Source organism: Triplophysa rosa, linkage group LG2 (assembly GCF_024868665.1).
Source record: "Triplophysa rosa linkage group LG2, Trosa_1v2, whole genome shotgun sequence".
NCBI classification, from domain to species: domain Eukaryota; kingdom Metazoa; phylum Chordata; class Actinopteri; order Cypriniformes; family Nemacheilidae; genus Triplophysa; species Triplophysa rosa.
The window spans coordinates 12,761,734-12,785,527 of NC_079891.1; the positions used below are offsets into that span (position 1 = coordinate 12,761,734).

Here is a 23,794-nt window from a genome sequence, read left to right on the forward strand (position 1 = left end):
AAGAACAATATCAACACCTGTACACACATCCTCCATCATACAGGATTTACACCACATAATTGCAACAAGGCCTTCCTGGACCAGCAACAACAATATTAAGACCTTTCCCTGCATACTGTAACTCACTGGCATATTCAAGCACACACTACCACACCTCAACCTTTTAATTCAGTTCTATCAGATTCTTACATAATTCAACATAAACACGCCAGATTCACAAAACTGTTCTTAAGAAAAAATATAAGAACTTTCTTCAGATAAATTACAGAAAGTTCTTAAGAATATTCTTAAATGCAATTCTAAAATTTTCCATCTTCATTGTTTCAAAGAATAAACGGCCAGTCTTTGTCAATGATTATACTACAAGAGTAATTTGTCCATTTGTTAAACTTTATTTCCCTTACGAAAATTTACCATGGTTTTACTACAGTTAAAATTGAAAAACCATGGTTTTACTACAGTTAAAACCAAAAAAAACATGGTTACTGTAGTAAAACAATGGTTATCACAAAATAACCATGGTTTTGAAAACCATGTTTTTTGTAAAAACCATAGTAAACGATGATTACTGTAGTAAAACCATGGTTTTGCCCTGAGCAATCAATGCACTAAAAAACCATGGTTACTACACTTGTACCACAAAAAAACCATGGTTAATTTTCGTAAGGGTTGTGTAACAAGCACCTCTCGACTCACATTATTATGTAAGCGTGTAATGTGTTACAGTAAACGACATTAAGGATTAACATAATACTTCTTTAGCATATATATTATGACATCATCATATTTGTGTTTATGTAAACATTTTGCAATGTATGTAAAAACACTGTGGATTATCTAATAATGAAGGCTAAATATTGGTGAAGTAAGGCAGTTACTGATCAACATTATATCAATATAAAATAATTCACAATTGGCAAGGAAACACCACCAAATAAATGTAAAAAAACCTTAAGATTTAAGACAACCGCGAGGGTATATCAATTCATTATATTTACAACAATAAAACCGTTCTCATTGACATATTTTCTGCTGTCAGTTCATGACGTGACATCATCTAACAACTCACAATAAAAAGCGGTGATTTCGACTATATGTTCTTTCACACAGCCTCATGGCAACCATGTGCATATTTACCGACGAACTTTGTTCATATTTATATATCCAAACAGTCGATAACAGTGACAGGTTGTTGGAAACGCTGTTTTGTACTCATTTTATTAACAAGTTCCTGTCGTACGGTGCTGCTTCTTCCTGCCGGGAAAGAGACCTCGCGCTCGCGGGGCAGCACTGGCGACATTTTCCCACTGAATGAAAGCTAAGGTTTATCAAAGATGTCGCTAGATTTGTCGCTATGCGCTTCTTCTGAACAAAAGCGGCTCGTAAAAGTGACTAAATCAAAAGACAGACTTCCTAATTTAGAAACACTGTTTTGTGTGTGCAGAGAAGCGCACAGTAGAATGAATATGGCGTAAACGCTGTTATGTGAATTTTTTTCCCTTGCCTGGGCCCCAAGCGTGCATGGGCCCCTGGGCTTGTGCCCATAATGCCCATTGGATAATCTGGCCCTGCTGGGGTGTCTCAGTGTGATACACACCCGAAACACGTGCACACACATACAGCACGTGCCAGAGCCGCACACCCGTAAGCACACTGGCTGATGAAATTCTTTGTATAAAAACTCCCATCTGACCTGGTGTTTAGGGAAAAGCCTGTTAAGAAACATTCATCCAGGGCATTGGGGGATGTGATTTTGGCAGTGAATGCGGGAGGTTGGAATTATAACAGAGATGTCTGTGAGCTTTATGTGAATCTAGCTTCCACTTGGTTACTTTCCAATTAAGAATTGAGGAAACACCCACAGTGCTACTGGGTCTGGAATCAGCTAGTTCAGACCGGTAGCATTTAGAGTGGGGGTGGTATGGGAAATGAGGGGTGGATAAAAGAGAATGGGCTTTTGAGAATCAGGATGGTGTTATAACTGACACATTGTATGCATGGACCATGTGGTTGATGTGACTCATCTCTCATGCTCTACCATTTATGTCATCTTTTTGGCCAGTGCTGTAAGTAGGCTAATGTGGCAGCTGCAGATCAGAACATTGAGATTATTGATAGGAGCATATTGACCCTCTGAGATGTTCTGTGATGATTTTGAATGAGCTGTTTTATTATTGCTGTAAATCCAGGGTCTGAATGTTTTCCCTATCCTTTGGCTTTTCTAGACCTGTGCAATTGTGGAAAAACTTGTTTGTAGCTTTTTGTTCATCTCTTTTAAATTATTTATCCAGGTCACATGCTTACAGAAATGTACAGTGAGGGTACCTTGATGGCATCAGATGAAACCACCCCTGTACTTTCTATTAAATTAAGGACCATGGTACTTAATGATTACCATATTGTGCATGATATTGCAGTGTCGAGTTCATAAAACATATTAATACAACATTACTTATGATCCAAACATTTACCATCAGTACCATAATATATACCATACAATACAATATATATTTGTCTTGGTACTGAGTCGGTAAGCAGACACATCTTTCATCTGTTATTACACCATAATTCTGTCCATTTGCAACACCCTGGATATGAAGGCAAATGGGGATATGTCGTTTTTTCTCGTGGATCACTACTGGGCTTGTGTTCAGCTGCAGCTTTGTCATTTAACAGTTTCATTTGCAGAACCTCAAACCCCTTTTATTCTCTTCTTATTCTTTTGTTGTATGCATGCATAAAATTGGTAGAAAGTTGTTTAAAAAACAGTATGTGATTCACACAGTTCGGATGCCCACAGGGGTGTCACTGCTGTTTACCTGTCTGTCTGAAATACCTGTGTGTGGAAATCAGCCTCAGGCCACAAACTGCTTGACTCCTTTATAGTCTGTGCTGTGAATGGGGGGAGGTGCGTTTGTGAATAACACCGTATCTATATATAGTAGCACTCAAAGGCACACCAAGGGAGAGTAGGACTGGAGCGCTTGTGAGTGTAGCTGGATGCGTACAGACCATGCTGCAAAAAAAGCTTTTAGAAAAAATGCATACATTATGACGTTTAAATTTAGTAATTGAAAATATGCCAGTGGAATAGGTGAAATGCACATGCCACAATATCTTAAGCTATTTTGCTCATTAGGTAACTCATCATTGTACTGCCATGGTTCTGCCTCTTCATGTCATGTCTTTCTTTGGTGTAGTGCAGTGGTTCCCAAACTGGGGTACGCGTACCCCCGGGAGTACGCCAGGTGACGGAGGGGGTACGTGAACAAAATCCTGAAATCTACTGTTTACTTAATTATAACGCACCTGACAATCAAGGCATGTTTTTCTCACAAGCTGAATATAAAGACATGCTCCCTCTAGTGTACACACAGCAAAAAAGTAGTCACGTAGTGCCATAAAAGGTCAAATTCATGACATCCAATCAAAAAATATGCGTCCACTCATGCGTAAGCGCACATCTTTACGTACCGCATGTGACTTCTCACAAAAATGTCTTCTGGATAGTTTTGCATGCAGAGTATCCTGCCTTAGCCGATCGCGCTTTGAAAACATTACTGCCCTTCTCCACAACGTATCTTTGCGAGAGTGGGTTTTCAGCACTTGCCCACATAAAGAACAAATATCGACACAGACTCTGCATAGAGAATGATTTGAGACTCAGACTTTCTCCGATACAACCAAACATCACAGAGTTATGCAAGTCATTTCAAGCACATCCATCTCATTAAGCAGTGAGTGATTTATTTATATATGAGTCATATATCATTTATTGTTTGATAAAAGAAAATTACATGTATTTAAAATGCAAATAAAAAAATGTTTGAGACCACAATTGTTACTGTAAGAAAGGGGGTACGCAGAATGATGTTAAGTCCCTGGGGGGGTACGCCATTGTAAAAAGTTTGGGAACCACTGGTCTAGTGGCAGGACCATTACAGAAACTCGTGTTTTGTGTGGAGAGAAACATATTATTGTCGGTCACGACATAACGGTCACTCTTGTTTCCTCGTTTAGCTTCCCACCTGTGTCTCATTACCCACACCTGCCCATTGTTAGTTAGTTCCCCTTTAAAATGCCCTCGTGTCTGTTGTCCTGTGCTCGTTCGTTTTGCATTGTGTCATGGCTCTGCTTCCTTAGTCATGTTTTTCTTGGTCCTGTAGCAGAGCCATGACAAAGTCTTTGGTTATGTGTGGAGAGAAACATATTGTTGTTCGTTTTGACAATAATATACGTTCTCTCCAGTGTCTTGTCATTGGCCCCATTCCTCTCGTTTCCTTGTGATCTTTCCCTGAGTGTTTAATGTCCCACACCTTCCCTGTGTAATTATCCCTCGTTTGTCTTCCCTATATATACCCTCTTGTTTCTTTGTCTTGTGCTCGTGTATTACGTTGTGTCTACGTTGCGTTGTTCTGGATTGGATTGGATTGGATTGTGTTGGATTGTGTTGTGTTCCTGTTCGTGCGCTTACCCGTGTTCCTGTTCCTTGCCTGTTTGTGTTTTGTGAGTTTTGTGCCTTGTATTATTTTAAGACGTTTGGTCGTGTCCTTGAGTTTAGTTTATTTGTCTTGTTTTTGTTTTGCCCCCTCGTGGGAAGTCTTTTGTTTTATTTATATTTCTTAGTTCTGTTTTCCCCCATTGTGGGTGTTTCTGTTCTGTTTTGTATTAAATAAATATATTTGTTAACCCCTTCACTGCCTGCCTGCGCTTGGGTTCTTCTGCCAGTCCGTGACACATTGTTACCTTGCTTGTTCATCGTGCCATGCGTTTGCCTTGCCTTGCCTGTTCATCGTGCCATGCGTTTGCCTAGCCTTGTATTGCCTTACCTTGTAAGACGTTGTGTCATTGTTTGTATTTAGTTTATTTTTTGCCCCCTCGTGGGAAGTGTTTTGTTTTGAATTCTTGTTTTGTTACTGTGTTTCCCCATCGTGGGTTTTTATTAATTAATTAAAGTCTTGTTTGTTACCCCCTTAACCGCTGCCTGCATCTGGGTTCTTCCCTGCCACATTCTTGACATGTACGGACAAAAGAGTACAATTTAAAAAAGTCTTATAGTGGGTTCACACCAAACGTGAATTAAGCATTTCGCGCGAGTAAATTACATACAAAGCCAATGCAAAGACGTGAATATGCGAACTTGCGGCAGGCGATGGGAATGGCACGAATCTGGTGGCGCGATTGAACGCTCGTCAATCTCGTCTTCCGTGCAAATTGAAAATACTTGTCAGCTCGCGTCACTCACACAAAAATAACTAACTTTTTTCACGAGTAATAAAGAGTGTGTACCAAAATCATTTTTTTATGTTTCTGTAATGGTTAAGGCACCAGAATGTGTAAACTCTATAGTCACAGTAGTATTTCTAATGCTAAAATATAATTTTTGTTGTTATCCATGATTTTTTTATTTTACTGTTTGACAAGGCAGAAAAAAATAGTAAAGGTGCCCAATTACAGTTCTTAACTTGCAGTCATTGAAAGAAAAATAAGCTTTGATGGCTGAATATTACGCTTGATTAAGAGAGAAGTTGAGTGTGCCGAGTCAAATTTGAGTACAGAAACATGGATATTTGTTGTTTTGTTCAGTTTATTTGCCTAATAAAATACAATTAAATGTTTAGTTTTAAAGAGGTTTTGACAGATAAATACATTTGTTAAGCACTCTACACAGATCAATACACGCTGGTGTCGGTTCCCTTTCTGTCGGTCTCTCGACATTGTGTCGAGCCGACAGATGTGGTTCGTCCTTGAGAACCTATCGTTTCCGACTTCTTTAGAAAAGTCCAATGAAATTGGCGCATGAAAGTTGCCCCGGATATCTGGGTATAAAAGGGAGACGGCGTGCTGCATTCATTCACCTTTTTTTCTTCGGAGCCTTCACACTGATCGACTTCGAGACTTCAAACTCTACGCCGAATCACTGCTGGAATCTTACAACGTGGTGCAGCGGACTGTCCCTTCTTGCAGCAACTTCCCCTGGGCGCCTCGGCAGTTCCAGAAGTGTTTGAGTTTTTTTCTCTAAAAGAGCAAATTTCTCCAGCGTGGCATGTCCCGCTGTTCTCCTGGGTGTAATACACTCATCGAGGAGGGGGACGGACACGAGGTCTGCTTCCAGTACGCTGGGGCAGCCCTTGTGGATACGTCCTGCCCACACTGCGGGCGGTTGACAATTCAGACATTGCGTCACGGGTGGCTGTATTCCCACGGGACTCAGCCACCACCTCGTCTGCTTCCCGTTCCGTGACAGCAGTGGCTACGGCCCTGCCATCCGCTACGGCGAGCAGCGAGGGTGATATGAGGATTACTCTGAGCGCTAATCTAATCCGTCAACCACCGGCTCGCGGACCGTTCGCACCTCGTCTCGCTCGTCTGACCGTTCCCCAGGAGACGGTCCCACCGTCTTGTTCCTCAACCACGTATTCGGAAACGGTGCGTGATGATGAGATTTCCATTGCAGCATCGGAGGGTGACCAGAGGTGGGTAGTAACGCGCTACATTTACTTCGTTACATTTACTTGAGTAACATTTTGGAAAATATGTACTTTTTAAGTAAAATTAAAAGTGTGTACTTTTACTCTTACTTGAGTAAATTTCTAATAGAAAATCTGTACTTTTACTTAGTTACATAACTTACATTGCGTGACGTTCCTTCGTTCCTTCATTTTAAAATATGCTTTTTAAAACGCGTTGTTTATTTCAAGGTTGTCATCTCTTTTTACGGGCATTCCCGAGTGATCGATTCTTTTGAGTCGATTCTTTTGAAAGCATTAATTGAACAATGGGCAAAACCATTTGAATAGGCTAATGAATCAGTTCAAATGATTTGTTCAGTTCGCAGCACGATCTGAATCATCTGAAGCAGGATTACTCACTCCTTGTAGCGCGAAACTTAAGAACACGCAGAACATGCAGAACACAAAGAGCGTTGGATGAAGTGGATATTAATCTATATCTATACAATCAAAACTGCAATTATGTCATATTGTTTACCAGCAATGATATATGCGCACACCCGCGCGACCTGTTCGTCAGACACCGCAACATGCGCGTTACCTGTCAGACACAGAGACGTGGGCTTGCAGAAATATACATTTGAAGAACAGAAGCAAGAAAACGTGTTGATGGGCGTGTGGTTCACTGTTTACTGTTTGTTTACAAGTAAGAGCGTTTCACAACACACACGTGACACAACACGAGAAAACATGAGCTTTGTTCAAAAATGTGTATTTCATTTAAGAGAGCACTGCAGATGTTCTAGATCGTCTTAAGAAATGCTCAGAGTTTAGTTCATGCTTTAGTTTGACATGGTCTATTATTCTAAATAAGTTGTGTAAACTACATTGACATCAGGACTAGATGAAATTTACAGAAATGCTCGTCTCTTCTGTGTTTGTCTATTCTTTAGTCTCTCTAATATATTGCAAAGATATCTGCTTATGATAATTAAAAATATTGATTAAAATGTAATATTAAAATATTGTCTTTAATATTAATTTTATGTAGTAGGCCTATATAATCAGATACAAAGTAACTAAGTAACTAGCTACTTGAGTAGTTTTTTCATTGCATACTTTTTTACTTTTACTCAAGTAGTTTTTAAAATAGTGACTTTTACTTTTACTTGAGTAACAATTTCTCTAGTTACTTGTACTTTTACTTGAGTAAAGATTTTGGCTACTCTACCCACCTCTGAGGGTGACTTACTGGCATCTGACGATTCCTCGGAGCTCCCTCCCTCGGGGGGTTGAGCCTAGGAAGAAGCGGACGTCGAAATGTCAGCCATGCTATCCCGGGCCGCCGGCATTGGGTTGCAGTGCACCGCACTGCCTCTCCCAACGCTCGCGGCTGGATACATGGTACCTCAGGTTTGAGAGCACTCACACCCAGTGCCGTGTTTTCATGGAAGTGCATGAGGAACTTAGTACGACCTGGAACGCCTCCTTTCGGCGCGTGCATGTCAACTAGTTCCATCGCCCTTTCTTCCCTCGACGGACATATCAGTACAGAGTCCTCCCTTTTGGTCTGTCCCTGTCCCCACGAGTATTCACGAAAATCATGGAAGCTGCCCTCACTTCCCTCAGGGAGAGAGGTGTGCGGGTACTAAACTATCTTGATGACTGGCTCATCTTGACACACTCAGAAAGTTCAAGATGCAGGCCCTCTAATCTCCTGCAATGAATCTCTAAAACCCTTCTCAATTCCTTGCTCCTGCATGAACAGAGACCCTTGACCAACTTTAGTTACATATACAGAGCCCACACTCTACATAACAGGGGTGCTGAATCACGGGTGAGCCAGATCCTTGTTTGCCTGTATTTACTGTATGTACTGCAGGCTAAGTGATCAGCTGGGGCTGATGTAGATTGATGTATGAACCAAATGTTTTATTTGTGATGAACAGACTTACATAATGTAGCTTATGTTCAGAAGTCTTTCTCAAGTTTCCTTTGTTACATAAGGCAACAACATAAAGGCTTGTTTACTCACCCTAGTGAGTACAAGAACAAAAACATGTTTTTCTTTAGTGACAGCATGGACTGCAAGCTTTGTATTTTTTTATTCATATACAAGCACAACTAGCATTTTGTTCTTTAAAACTAATTTAGGGATAAATATAGCCTGTTTTACCCAAAGTTTGCCCGATTCTGTGTATAGACGGTTTCATCGGACGCAAGCCTGGACTGCAGTTAACTTCTGGTCTGTGTGTTTATCGGTCTGGATATTTATATTTTATGTAATTTATGTTAATATTAATTTATATTTTTATGTTATTGTATAATAATTGTATTAAAGCGGATGTAACACACGCAGTTTCTGCCAAATCGTATATTAATCTTGAGTAATTATAGAGTAGTACTGCATACTTCGTATCTTCGAAAAAACTTTAGTTTGATCACATTTATAAAAGATAGATACAGCTGTGCGATTATTTCCAAAAACAGTCGAGCTCCTGAAGGCGTGCACTGGGCGGAACTAAAGCACGAGCACACAATACATCATTGCATTATTCTTGCATAGCTGTTGATTCACTATAAGTTTGTGTTGTTTACCTTATGCACATATGCGCCGATTGACAACAAAACACAGACATTCTCAGTTTCACTTACCACGTGGGGTTCATGTCTGACATTGTTTTGCGCTGGGACTGCTCTATCTATCAGTTTCAAACAATCTCCAAATCCAGCGTTATATCCCCCGTTTATGTAACATTCATCACCGAAATGCAGTGAACAAACTTGAACTTCGCGAATGCAGTGCTCTCTCTCTCTTGCTCCAGCAGGTTGACCTGTGCGCATGCTCTCCCTGGTTGAAGCATGGGCGTGCTCTTTCATGTCGCTCTCGCAGGTTGATTCGGGGGCATGCTTTTTCCATGATAATTGTCCAATAAGGGATTAACATTAAAAAAAAAACTTTCCGAAACCTATACGAATGCTGGGGAATGTATCGAACATAGAAATTCTACGTCATACGTCCAACTCGTTTTTTGCCAAGTTGACCATGCCAAGCATGAGAAGCCAGCACCTTTAACATTGTAAAGAAATCAGAATGCATGAAACACCGTTCCAAATCCCCTGTAAACTATTTGTTGAATTTTGTTGCATGATAATTTTATTAAATAAACAATTTGTTGAATGGGTCCTGTAGTTTTGAAGCATTTAAAGAAACCATATGGGACATTAATACCTAGCGGTTGAACTGGGTATCGTTCAGCCAGTGGTTCTTCTCGGTTTCTTTTGCTTGTTATCAGAAATAGTCTACAGACGCTCTATTATTTGTGAATGTGTACCGGAACGGCAGTCCACGCACATGCGCTGTCACGGTTCCCCTCTTTCTCTCCCTGTGTTTCACCCTTGGACTTCATTACCCATGTAGTGTATTTCGGGGAAACTATGAGTTTAAACACAGTAACCTACAAATAATTAATGGTGATTAACCATTAATTATTTTATACACTTTACCTGATGCAGCAGAGCTAATAACAGCGACAAACTAAATACACTCGTCCACCGAGTGATCAGCAGATTGTATATCAACTCAAGAAATATTACTCCCCTGGTCTGGAAAAACAATATTCTTACTGTAGTACAGTACCACTTCAGAAATCTTAACGAAATCAAGCAGTTTAAGTGACGTTGATATGTGATAAATAAACACAGAAACAATTTGAGCGTGGATACACATGCGGTTTATTTATCTACGGGGGAACTAAAATCAACTAGCTAACACAAACCAAACATTAACAAACAAACATAAAAACGTAAAACAGTAGAGAATGAAAGAAATAGATAAAGCAAAGAAAATGGCAGTATTAAATCAGCTATTCACATCTGCACGAACCATCAAGGACAAATCTCCTTATTTAAAAGGGGCAAAGCTTATACGCAACTGGTTAGCAATAGTTCAGATACTTGCATTGGCTTCTTTGTTTCTCGGGACACGTGCTGGCACGCGTATCAAAGGGTACTGATGTGTTCAGAGCAAGCCGTGAGTCCGTCGGATTTAGCTGAAGCAAACTGCCGGAAGAAACTGTCTCTGAGGAGACGCAGATCTCGAGAGGTTGAAAGGAAACGAGCGAGCGAACGCGCATGAGCGCGAACGCGCACAAGTGAACGAACATACACAAAAGAGCGAGCTTTCCTGCGTGTTCAGATGTTTTAACACAGAGGGCGTCACGCCCCTCCAAGGTGGGAGATCCAATGTGATGAGATAGTTTTGGGCGCGAAAACATGTTTCTTTGTCCGGCACACTAACTCATTTGCATTTATGGTCGCCTGGGAGTTTGGAGCAGGAATAGACTTAGAATAGAATAAAATGAGTATGGTATAAAATACATTACTGTGCTATACACCATATTCTAAGACATGAAAAGGGAAACACGTAGATATGAAACATGAAGGGGTTACGATTACATTGACCTGTAGTTTGGACAAGAATGTAAATATACACAGAATACCACTAACCACATATGCCTTTGAGGTTATAGGTGAAGGAAAATAACATAGAGACAAGCATACAATGTGGAGATTCATGTGTATACACTTTAAACCAGTCTGTAGTGAGGAAGGCGGGGCGAGAGCCGTGGGGCTGGTAAGGCGGGGCCGGCGGCGTAAGTGGCAACGAGTGTCAGCTGTGCGACCGCCGGTCCCCGCATGCCGAGGACGTCCGCCAGCGGCTGCCCGAGATCGTGGTGCTGGAACGAAGAGGTTTCGGTGGGGACGGAGAGCCCGCGGCCGTGCTCTTGGGACGAGGTGGGATGGCGGCCATGGAGGGAGCGCGGGCATGCCGTCTGCCCTCAGCCAGGAGGCGACCGGAGGATCGGGCCGTCCGCCAGACGTCCAGCACCACAACCTAGCGCCGCGAGGAGGAGCCTCGGCTGGGCTGAGGACCGAGCGGCAGCATGTCAGGGAACCGGACCACTTTTTTTTGTGTGTGCTCTCTCCCTTCTCTCGTCCCGGTCGCTCGGGATGCTCCCGGCTCCGTTCTCTCGCCTCGTCCGTGCATGCCCCAGTCACTGGGGCCCTCATGGGAGAAGGCCCCCCGGGGGGGGAGTAAGCACAGGCTCGGTGCTGCCCCCCGGCCTGTGAGGGGTGATGGGGGTATGTAGCGAGGAAGGCGGGGTGAGAGCCGTGGGGTGGGTAAGGCGGGGCAGCTGTGTGACCGCCGGTCCCCGCATGCCTCACGGGGGAGCTCGGGAGGATAAGAGGACGAGCGACCGGACCATCGAGAGAGAGGACCCGGGCCCGGAAACAGTTAAGTTTGTTTATGTGTTCGTGTGGCCGGCAGTCAACCGTGAGGTGGCTGCCGGCCTGTTATTTGCTGTTTATTGTTTATTTATTTTTGAATTAAAGTTTTATGAATGTTTGCCGGTTCCCGCCTCCTTCCTTCCCCACATTGAACTTTATTACACAGTCTTTTGTGGCTAAGGAAAGAGAAAGAGACATTCTTTTGGAAGAATTTGAGGCTCTCAGTCCCTGGGGGCCACATGGCTTTTCTCACTTTTGTGAACAGTCCTGTCCTCCCCCAAGAACCTCCTTTGAAGTCTAGGGGAGAGTATCCGAATCTGTCCTGGTCAGTGATGAGGGTGTTGAGAATAGGACATTTGGCCAGACTTGTTGGTGCCTGGTCGTAGTCCTGCTGAGAGGTTACTGTGTTTTACGATCACAGATGGTAAACTTTGATCCGACCATACCCTACACCCATGCTTCTGCACCCGTGTCTCGTCAGTAATCACCGCAGCTGTCAGCCATTCTCTCATCACCCGGACTTTGTATATATTCTCATTGTGTTCCTCTGTTCATTGTCATGTCTCGTCTTTACTTGGTTGTCATAGTTTTTATTGTTAATAAATATTCCTTTATCAGTACTCTCGCATCTGTGGTCCGTGGCAATCTGTCACATGCGCAGTAACGTTTATGTTGTTGCTTTGAAACCGTCTATAGTCTCCTTAATCTGCCTTTTTGGGTTCCCCTCTGAACTTAAAGTGTATACACACTACCAAAATTTTTTTGTAATTCAAAAATAATTTTTATTATTTGTGTTCAGTAGGGCTGGGCGATGTGTTTAATTTTTTTTTATCGATAATCGACTTTAAAATCGCCGCGATACCCGTGATATTATATATAATATTGGGTGTGTTTGACTTCATGCAAAATTGCGCAGACTATCAATCTGCGGATACGGACCGGGAGGGAATTCGTTCCGGACCCGCCAAGTGCCAAACAAACACACACACGTGCACACACACACACACACACGCGCGCCACGCGCACAAACCAGTGTTGCAGTGACTTCTTTCATCAGGTAAAGCGCGTAGATAAATCATAAAGCTTTTATGCAGTAGAAAAATGTTACAGGGGTCCTGAAATTTCATCCTACTTGTCAGATTATCCTACCAGGCATGCGAACATCAATGTTACGTAATTTTTTGCGCTATAAAATCATTCTACCTGTTTATTTTATTCTGCTACGGGAATATGATAGTGTATTTTTGTTGATAAATCATTCTACATATTATTTAATACCTATAGTACAATTTGATTGGTTGTTGCACTATAAATTAATCCTACATGTTTCCTTTATGATGGTAGAATATTCTGACAGGGTATTTAAACTGTAAATTCATTTTATGTTTATTTTAAAATGGTAGGATTATCTGACAGGGTATTTTGCATTGTGAAATCATCCTGTTTATTTTGTCGATGTGGTTTAGATTATATTAAGTTTTGCCCTGCGGTAGGAAAATCTGAAAGGGTAGGACAATTTGAACACCGGTACAGCCCCGCAAGCGTGAGGTTTTGCTTTGCCGACGCAGCTCGTCTTTCTCTTGGTCTATCTGTGCAGAGACCGGCAGAAAACAGCAGCACTTTCAATTTACCGAACAAAACAGCGTTTCCAAAATTCTGTCAATGTTACTGACTGTCTGGGTATATAATATGTTCACGCTAAAGCCTACATCGCATGATAATGTTATAACGCGTATTTTCCATTATTATCAATTATCGTCTGGTATCTGTCTGTTGTAATCGACATCGGGATATTTGCGACACATCGGCGATATACTCAACTCAACTCTCAACTCAACTTTATTTATATAGCGCTTTTTACAATTTTCATTGTTATAAAGCAGCTGTACATAAGACATATTGACTATAAGCAAACCAATTAAAGTTGTACCTGCAAAAACAAGAAAAAGGTGAAAACAAAGACAGACAGACATACCCACATACAAAACACTCCACACACACAATATGCACACGTACTGACACACGGACGCGCACGCACACACACAGACAAGTATGCGCACACACAAAGATACGCACGCACACACACACACACACGCACAGTGAGAGCACACATTTAAGATAAAGGAGAGAGAAGCACAGGTCAAATATAACAGACTATAAATTCCTATATGCAATATTAATTAAGTAAAACTTTAAAATTCTAAAGCAGCCCCCCCGACCAGGCAGATCAAAAACAGTATGCAAACGGTGGCGAGGAACCCAAAACACTAATCGAGAAAAAAAAAACTCAGGAGAACCCAGGCCCAACCAGGGGATTCCAGCTCCCCTCTGGCAAAAGCTGCTGCCTCTGCACAAGCTCCAGAGAGCTTGCACAAGGCTAAATAAAATAAATAAATTTACTAATAAGGTAAATTATAGTTTAAGATTATCATTAAAAGATAACATCATCACATCGCCCAGCCCTAGTGTTCAGTGACCTTCATACAGGCAATAATCCGTCTTTGTGCAAAGAAAAAGTAGGTCAAAAATTTATGACACAGACTGCACAAAATAAATATTTTTTGAGCTTGTTTCAGTAGAAACAGTAGAAACAACAACAAAAACACTGCCCACCCCATTGGCCCCCCAACCAGAAAGACATTTTGTATTAATATAAAATATTAATATTGTTATTATTATATCATATTATATATTATATTATTATTAAATGCAGTGGTCACCATAGCTGACAAAAAGGTCACTCTCAGAGTACAGATCCAGTGGAGGATAATCAAGAACTGGCCAGTGGTGCCGAAAGAAGCCAATGACTGTGGTTTAGGCGGATGGACACAGCATGGGCTGCCAGATGACCTTGTAACAATGCGACACACACCCAGGTCTGATCAACCTGCGGTGGGTCTCCCTTGGCTGAGGATGTCTTGTGATAAAGGGCCGAAACACCCAATGAGGCTGAGGTACACAACTGACGATGTGTCGCATTGATGGGAACCATACAAAGGGCATTATCAGCAGCACCTCACCAAAAGGCATCTTTCACCCAGGATTGCAACCATACAAAGGGCATTATCAGCAACACCTCACCAAAAGGCATCTTTCACCCAGGATAATGGATGTGATGAAAGTGGGACACACAACTCATGAGATGCCCCTCTGATAATGACAAGGAAAGGTAAGTATGCTATGTATTTCTATAATCATTTATCCCAAACACAGAGGATGCCTACCCGACGAACCAGTGAAACCTCAGACCTCTTTTCCTCTATTCATATTCTTGACTGCTTCCCCCTGTCATGCATAAGGAGTGGGAAATGTCCTATTGGGCAATTCAACTGTGCTGAAATAGTGGGATTATAACACCTAGTCCTATTAAGCGAATCTGATTATATTAACATGGAAATTGATAAAGGACCGTTAAAAATAAAGTAAACTTGTATAATGTGTTATTTGTACAGTAGAATATGATCTCACCCCCTCTCCTTTACCGCGATGCCACAATGCCACGTCCTGTTCGGTCCTGTTAATCCACTGAAATGTTTCTCTTTGGGTCTAAATAGTAATAACTTCAGTATGCCCCCAGTATTAATGGCAATGCCAAAACTGTTGTATCCCATTAGATTCAGGCATAGTACGTACATTTTTGTTTTTTGCCACCATTTTTTATACTGGCCCCATTTGGCCACCCCATAAAAAAAATCTTGGGGATCCACTGGCTTGTTTATATGTGAGACTGTACCATGACCCTGCTAACAAACACGCATGCTTTATGGCAGCATAACCATATCTCCTTGCCAGCTCACGACTACCCAGAATTCCACTTCCCAGCATGCACCTGATGGACACTGCACACTATAGATGTCCCAGCCCACTATTCCTTCCTGTCCTGGCACCTCCCTCTCACACCACTCGCTGAAATTTTGACTTGTATGCCAACAGTACCTCATTTAATGCCATCTTGCCTGTAATGACTCCATATTTCCTTTGACTCAGCATAAAGGATGGGTTTTCCAGAAGCCAAGTTTCCTTAAAATCCGCTTAATTTGGGTTTTCCAGCGGGGATTCTTAGTTTAGCTAGAAAGGCACTGTTTTGTTTGCATTGAAAAGGTCACGGTGTTCATGTAGCTTAACCTAGTGCCCTTCACATGAGGTTGTGCAGCCAATTTTCTTTTCTTGTGTGTGTAGTTCCACAAATGTAGGTCTGTTAGGTGACAGGCAAGGTTGAACTACGAGTTTGTTTACGTTTGATAAGGTTTTCATTGAGTGCGTTTACATGCACAGTCTTACTTCGATTATGCTTAATAAGCTGATAACAAGTTAGGTCATGTGAACGTGTAAAACATTTTTCTTTTAACGGGAAAGCTCATAAATGGCGTAAGCAAAACCTGCTCGGCAGAGGTTGTTTTTTGCCGATCATCTGATTTCACGCTGCACATCAACGCCTTTACCGGTTTTCTCTCAGTTTTGTTTATGTGCCTGACATCGCAATAGTAAAAGTCCCAAATGGATGTAACAGTAAAATAACGCATAAAAGTCCGTTCTCAAATCCTCCAGTTGATGTATGTGGCAAGGGGGGCGTGGTTCAGCGAAGTCTGCAGCAGGAGAGAGAGTGAGGAGACGAGCGGTGAGTGAGTGGCGCTCACACAAATAATGAACACCTGTGCATTGTTCCAGTAACTGGCGTGGAGAGGCTTAAAAGCAGCGAGGCAGAGACAGTCGGGGAGAGAGACCGGAGCTGACGGCTGGTGGCGAGTGGCTCTGCACGAATGTCCAGAGGAAGTAAAGCGGGAGGCTTTGACCACGAGAAAGACTGTTCGGCCACAGAAGTGGCAAGTGTTTGAATAGGCGCGTACAGCGCGTGTGTTATTTTTGTTTAAATAAAAGTTCTTAGTCGTCAGCTCGACCCTGATTCCAGCCTCTTCCTTCCTGTCCTGTTGAAGTCTTGTTACAATGTAGAAACGCCAAAATGAAAAACTATTGTTGCATTTGAAGGTACTGCGGACATGAAAAGAGAAATAAAAATAAAGTTTCTGACCGATTACCCACTGCATTTTAATTACTAAACAGACTATCGATGGTGACGTCACTGTTCGCGAGAAACACTGCAAGTCTCAAGTTTCAATGTAAACGCGGTTTTCTACGTAGCCGGTTTATTAATATGCATCTCGCTATCTCTTTAATAATCTACACCAGTGTCATGGTTCTGCCACAACACCAAGAAAAACATGACAAGATGAGGCAGAGCCATGACAGAACCTCGGTCACCTGACATGTCTTCACCACAAAATTTCAAATGTTATTTGATTATTAATGAAAATCTTAAACTATAATTTATTTTATTAGTAAGTTTATTTATTTTATTTAGCCTTGTTGTGCAAGCTCTCTGTAGCTTGTGCAGAGGCAGCAGCTTTTGCCAGAGGGGAACTGGAATCCCCTGGTTGGGCCTGGGTTCTCCTGAGGTTTTTTTTCTCGTTTAGAGTTTTGGGTTCCTCACCACCGCTTGCATACTGTTTTTGCACTATTTGCCTGGCCGGGGGGGCTGCTTTAGAATTTTAAAGTTTTTACTTAATTAATATTGCATATAGGAATTTATAGTCTGTTATATTTGACCTGTGCTTCTCTCTCCTTTATCTTAAATGTGTGCTCTCACTGAGCGTGTGTGTGTGTGCGTACTTACATGTGTGTGTGTGTGCGTGCGCATCCGTGTGTGTGTGTGTCTCTTTGTCTATGACTGTTAGTACGTGTGCATATTGTGTGTGTGGAGTGTTTTGTATGTGGGTATGTCTGTCTTCTGTGTTCAACTTTTTCTTTTTCTTGTTTTTGCAGGTACAACTTTGATTGTTTTGCTTGTAGTCAATGTGTCTCATGTGCAGCTGCTTTGTAACAATGAAAATTGTAAAAAGCGCTATATAAATAAAGTTGAGTTGAGTTGAGATGTGGAGGGAGGTAATTTTGTCCCTTATGGCTTGCCGTACTCTCTCCAGGTCTCGTCATTGTTCCTGCCCTCTTGTTTCCTGTTAGTGCTCGTTATTAGTTCATGCCCCGCACCTGTCCCCTCTTTTGGTCCCTTATTTAATGCCCCTTTGTTCTCTGTCCTGTGCTGGTTCATTGTGTTATCTGTCATTCGTCTGGTGAGTTCCTGTTCCGTGTGTAGTCTAGTCTAGTCTAGTCTAGTTTATTGTAGTCCTTGTTAATTTCTATCTCCAGTCTGGTCAGTGTAGTTAGTCTCAGTCCTGTCTTGTCATGTCGTGTTATCCCCTTGTTTTATTATGTTACCCCCTCGTGGGTTTTTATTTTGATTTAATTATTAAAATGTCTTGTTAACCCCTTACCCGCTGTCTGCACTTGGGTCCTCTGTCCATGTCTCACCCCGTCATGACAACCAGTGTTGTCATACTGTAATGTGGAGTCATTCTTCATTCTACAGTTGCATAACGCTGTCTGAGGACAGGCATTAACATTCTGGCTAGATATTCAAATATTTAGGCTAGTCTGTTGCATAATATTTAATGTTGTTGGGGGTCCGATTCAACTATTCATTATACACAATGATTCGCACTCACAAAGTGTAAATATATTAAATACTTTTACTCCATGATGGGAGGCAGGTTAACACAAACGTTTCGGCTAATGCCTTCAGAGTATTTAGCCATTTAAAATAAAATGGCTAAACACTCAAAAAAAAAATGGCTAAACACACTGAAGAAGGCATTAGCCGAAACGTTTGTTAACCTGCCTCCCATCATGGAATAAATGTATTTAAAATATTTACACTTTTGTGAGTGTGAATCAATCTGTATAATGAATAGTTTTGAAGATTAACGCACCACTACAACCAAGAAAATACAAGAGCGCAATGCAAACAACTTGGAAACAGTCCGATTCAACTAGCCTATAATAGGAAAGATTTTGAAAGACTCCTAAAATAGGAATACAAACTTCACTGAATTTGACATTTTATGATATCTTGTCAAAACGTCTGATTCTTATAACACATGCAGTGGAAACATGATAAATGGTGGTTATTAGTAGTTAAATAGATCTGAAACTCTGTAGTATTCTCTTTTACTCTCTGACTGTCTTGCTGTTTTCTCTGCTTGGGGGAATTGGGAATTGGCTCTATGCCTACTGTTATGTAAAAACAGATGCGAGGCAGGGCTGGACCCATTTAGTCCAGCAAGGTTAACCAGAGGAAATAAACTTTAATGGATTTTTTTGTCATTTAAGATGTGTGTTGGTGTTTGTTCTGATTAAGCAAATGCATAAGCATTCATGCTAAAAGCTTATGGCCGCTTCTCAATATGCGTTCTTCAGTGGTCTTGTGTCCTTCTGTTCTCCCTCTACGTCATCAATAACCGTAAACCTTATATATTTAAATATATACTTATATTTATTTAAGTATAATTTACCTCTAAACCTGACCCTCACAGAAACCTGTTGACTTTTTTTACTTTTGACGAAAAACGTGTTCATTGTTGGGTGACTTTTTGTGGCTGTCCATTCTGCAGTGTGATGTAACTGTCCTCCAGACATCTGGTCGTGATGTATTTGACACTGTCAGCTCTTAAAAGATGCATGAAAAAATTACAAGTATAAATAATTGATGTATCCCACTGTTTTAGACATTTGAGATGCTCTGCTGAGTACAGAAGAATGGTAAACAAGTGTGATTTTTGCTGAGTGTGTACTAACTGTATGAGGAGCCTGGGCTCCTGTTGATGTTTCTGTCATTCTGTGTTTTTTCAGATTTGTTTCCTGGTGTCTGCCTTCCGAGGGAGGATGTTCTCAGAGGACAGCTGTGCTACTCTTGGTCTATTCTTCCATTACTTTCACCTGAGCCAGTTTAGCTGGATGCTCATTCAGGTATTTTTTATTGCGTAGTGTATTTGCATTTTACATGGGTCACACATTTTCAAAATGTATATATTTTGCCGTTGCATCAACAACACACCCTACTTTTCAGTGCAAATACCAATAAGTTTTTTTGTGAGTATGATTTGGATGTAAGTCTAATTGGAACTAATGGTATTTCAACAAATTTCAAATAGGGGTTAAAGTTGTTTTCAGCCACCCCTTCAAAAAAAATCAATCTCTTTCTGCCAATAAATTAAATTATATGAGATGAACACAATTTCAAAGTTAAATGAATTTTATACATTGTGTTCATTCATTTTTGACCATGATCAGTTTTAATCAATTTATATAGTGCTTTTTACGATGTTGCATTGTTTCCATAATCATGTTTTATCAGCTCCAAATTTGTCTTTGGCATGGCATGCTGCATGTTCCAGCTACAGGACATGTAGTTCTTCATGTACTTCAATTTCTGCAGGCAGGTGTTCCAGCGTGCCTATAATAATTGTTAAGCAACCTATTGAACATATATCTTGCTGGACCCTTTATCCTTTGGCCTGCTCTATGACCCTTTGCCTTTGTTGCCTTTGTGAGCTAATCCCTTCTAGGCACAGCCCCTGGAAGTCTGCTCACTCGTAGTTGTGAAGGTCAACTTGTTCTGTAAGGCCTTGAAAAGCAAAAACAAGATTTGTCCAGAACATGATCAGTGAAAGGAAAAAAGAACATTGCTTTGAATCCCATAAAGACTCACAGAACACAAACAGCTGGGCCCAAGGGGTAGGGGAATTTTGCTGTTCAGTCTATACATGGACATGATCACTGACCCAAGAGGAACCTCTTATCTACATTCAACTTTTTAAAATGTTTTCCTCACATAGTGGGATTATGTTGTTTTCCTCAATGACGGTGAAAAAGAAAACACCAGGGGCTTAGTTGTTTACATAAAGGAAGTAATCTCTATTGGCACCTGATGCAGTGGTGTTGAAAGACTATGCAAGAGAATGTAAAAAATGCTAACCGACTCATTACAAAAATGGTTTAAGAGCACAGAGCCAAGAAAACGTTGTTTTTTAAACTTTAACTTTGGGCCATATTCATAAATCATTAGACTGTAGGGTATACTATATGTGGGTTTGGGTGTTTGTAGGTTCAGATGAGGGTGTAATTTTGTGAATACGCACATGGAACCAATTGCAATATTTTTGGGTTGGGGAAGGCAAATTGTGATTCAGGCTGGAAAGTATTTGCATCATGGAAAGAATTTGAACATGTGTTTGTCTTTATCACAAACAGTGTGGGCAATATGTGACTTATTATGCTTGAAAATAAGCAAAATACAGATACAGATTGTGACAAGCAGAGCGGGACTAGAACCGTGAGGGAATGGCGCGAGGCCGGTTGCACGTTGCTTCGCGTTGCACCGGTCTCGCATCTCTCACAGAGGAGTGGAAGCATAAAAGGAGGAGTGACAGCAGTGAAGGACGAGAGAGAACCAGGCCTGGATTTTATGTTATGTTTTATTATGTTTGTGAGGCCGCTAGTCGACTGTGGGGGAGCTGTCGGCCCTTAACTTTCGTTTCATTGCTTGTCTGTTTATTTTATTAAAAGTTGTTAAATGTTCGCCGGTTCCCACCTCCTTCTTCCCGTTTACTTAGAACTTTGTTGCAAACATATTAAAATAATATGTTAATAACAGTATTCAAAACTGTCTCCTTACCTTACATCGATTAGCAACAGTAAGCTTATAATAGTGATTTATAATTTGACATAAACTCCTATAGAAAATAACCCCACAAGTTACCTGAGATGTTATGTTTAAACAGAGATGGCTATAGAGGCAAAAGTTTCAAATTGCACCTTTAAATATTAAATAACTGATTATTAACACTTTTTTTAGTATTTATAACTTAGTTTTCTATTCTTTAGAGCGCTTGTCCTGTTGTGTCCATACTGGAGTCACAGAAATTGCTGGAGCCTGCAGCTATCTGGGACCAAGACATGGAAACACCCTGGACAGATGGCCAGTCCATCACAGTGAAAATATTCAACCCCTCTCTTCATTTTGAAAGACTGCTTAAAGATATCAGTGAACACTATTGATCTCAGAATTCTTTCCTACGTACAGTACTTGTGTATCAGCTTGTGCTAAAATAGCAATTCAATGGATACCAGAGAATCCCTATCCTGGCATAGTTGAAGTTCAATATGAGAGCAAATCGTTATGGCCTGGTTCCAACCTCTTATATAATTACAAGAAACCAGAGAGGAATTGCAGAGTGTTCAGTCACCCTAAAGCTAATACAACACATTGCTAGCTTCTCTTTTCTCAACTCAGCTCAACTTTATTTATATAGCGCTTTTTACAATTTTCATTGTTACAAAGCAGCTGTACATAAGACATATTGACTATAAGCAAAACAATTAAAGTTGTACCTGTAAAAACAAGAAAAAGGTGAAAACACAGAAGACAGACATACCCACATACAAAACACTCCACACACACAATATGCACACGTACTAACACACATAGACATAGACACACACACACGGACGCGCATGCACACACACACGTACACAGACAAGTACGCGCACACACAGACACACACGCACGCACACACATGCACACACACACCCGCACAGTGAGAGCACACATTTAAGATAAAGGAGAGAGAAGCACAGGTTAAATATAACAGACTATAAATTCCTATATGCAATATATTAATTAAGCAAAACTTTAAAATTCTAATTCTAAAGCAGCCCCCCCGGCCAGGCAAATAGTGCAAAAGAACAGTATGCAAAAGGTGGCGAGGAACCCAAAACTCTAATCGAGAAAAAAAACCTCAGGACAACCCAGGCCCAACCAGGGGATTCCAGTTCCACTCTGGCAAAAGCTGCTGCCTCTGCACAAGCTCCACAGAGTTTGCACAACAAGGCTAAGTAAAAATAAATAAACTTACTAATAAGGTAAATTATAGTTTTAAGATTATCATTAATAATCTAATAGCATTTGAAATTTTGTGGTGAAGACGTGTCAGGTGACTGCGTCCTTCTTTATCCAGCTCTATCATCTCAGCTCTTGTCAGGTCGCCGCTTCCCATTCTCTGCTCTACCATCAGGTCTGGGCATGAACTACATCCTGCTCACTGTGGTAACCTTGGAACAATGAGACAAGACTGGCTGAGAGTAGAGTACTGTTCTGCACTCTTTGATGCAACAAGTACATCAGTTGTGTTTTTAGTTCCGGTTGATCTAACTAATGCAGCCTAAACCCTCAGAGGATTTATATTATGGAAGTGTAGTGTATGCAAGATTAAAAAGATGCGTCTTTAGTCTAGATTTAAACTGACAGAGTGTGTCTGCCTCCCGGACAGTGCAGGGAAGACTATTCCAAAGTTTAGGCGCTAGATAGGAAAAGGATCTACCACCTGCACTTGATTTTGAAATTCTAGGTATTACCAACTGACAGGACGCCTGAGAGCGTAATGCATGTGAAGGACTGTAATACAAAAGGAGTTCATTCAAGTACTGAGGAGCTAAACCATGTAGGGCTTTATAGGTAATAAGCAAGATTTTAAAGTGAACGCGATGCTTTATAGGTAACCAGTGCAAGGTTGACAGAACCGGGCTAATATGTTCATACTTTTTTGTACGTGTAAGAACTCGAGCTGCCGCATTTTGGACCAGTTGGAGTTTTTGTAATAAGCCTGCAGGGCAACTACCTAACAGAGCATTACAGTAATCTAGTCTTGATGTCATGAATGTATGAATTAACTTCTCTGCATCTGACATTGAAAGCATATGACGTAGTTTAGATATATTCTTAAAATGGAAAACGCAATTTTACAGGTGTTGGCGACGTGGCTCTCAAATGACAGATTACTATCGAATAGAATGCCAAGATTCTTTGCTGACGACAAGGGTTTTATGGAACATCCGTCAATAGTTAAGCAGTATTCTTGGTTGTTATGTATAGCAGTTTTCGGTCCAATAAGTAACACTTCTGTTTTGTCCGAGTTCAGTAATAAAAAGTTGTTACTCATCCAGTTTTTTATATCGACTATGCATTCCATTATTCGATGGAACTGCTGTGTTTCATGAGGCTTCGAGGAAATATAAAGTTGAGTATAATCAGCATAACAGTGAAAGCTAACTTCGTGTCGCTTTATTATATCTCCTAGAGGTAGCATGTATAATGCGAAGAG

At 41.0% G+C, this 23,794-nt stretch overlaps 1 protein-coding gene across 2 annotated transcripts in view; it reads left to right on the forward strand.

Moving 5' to 3' along the window:
* Window positions 1-1,974: 1,974 nt before the first annotated feature.
* The window catches only part of LOC130564291 (adhesion G-protein coupled receptor V1-like), an 84,849-nt gene continuing 63,029 nt past the window's right edge, over window positions 1,975-23,794 (forward strand). The window contains exons 1-2 of one of the 2 annotated variants that reach the window (XM_057350261.1): window positions 1,975-2,066; window positions 19,485-19,601. In XM_057350261.1, the coding sequence (XP_057206244.1) occupies window positions 1,998-2,066; window positions 19,485-19,601 (186 nt within the window). In that variant the 5' untranslated portion in view covers window positions 1,975-1,997. Of the gene's footprint in view, window positions 2,067-6,453; window positions 6,477-19,484; window positions 19,602-23,794 lie in introns of those variants that run through there. The other variant, XM_057350268.1, reaches the window with a different exon arrangement.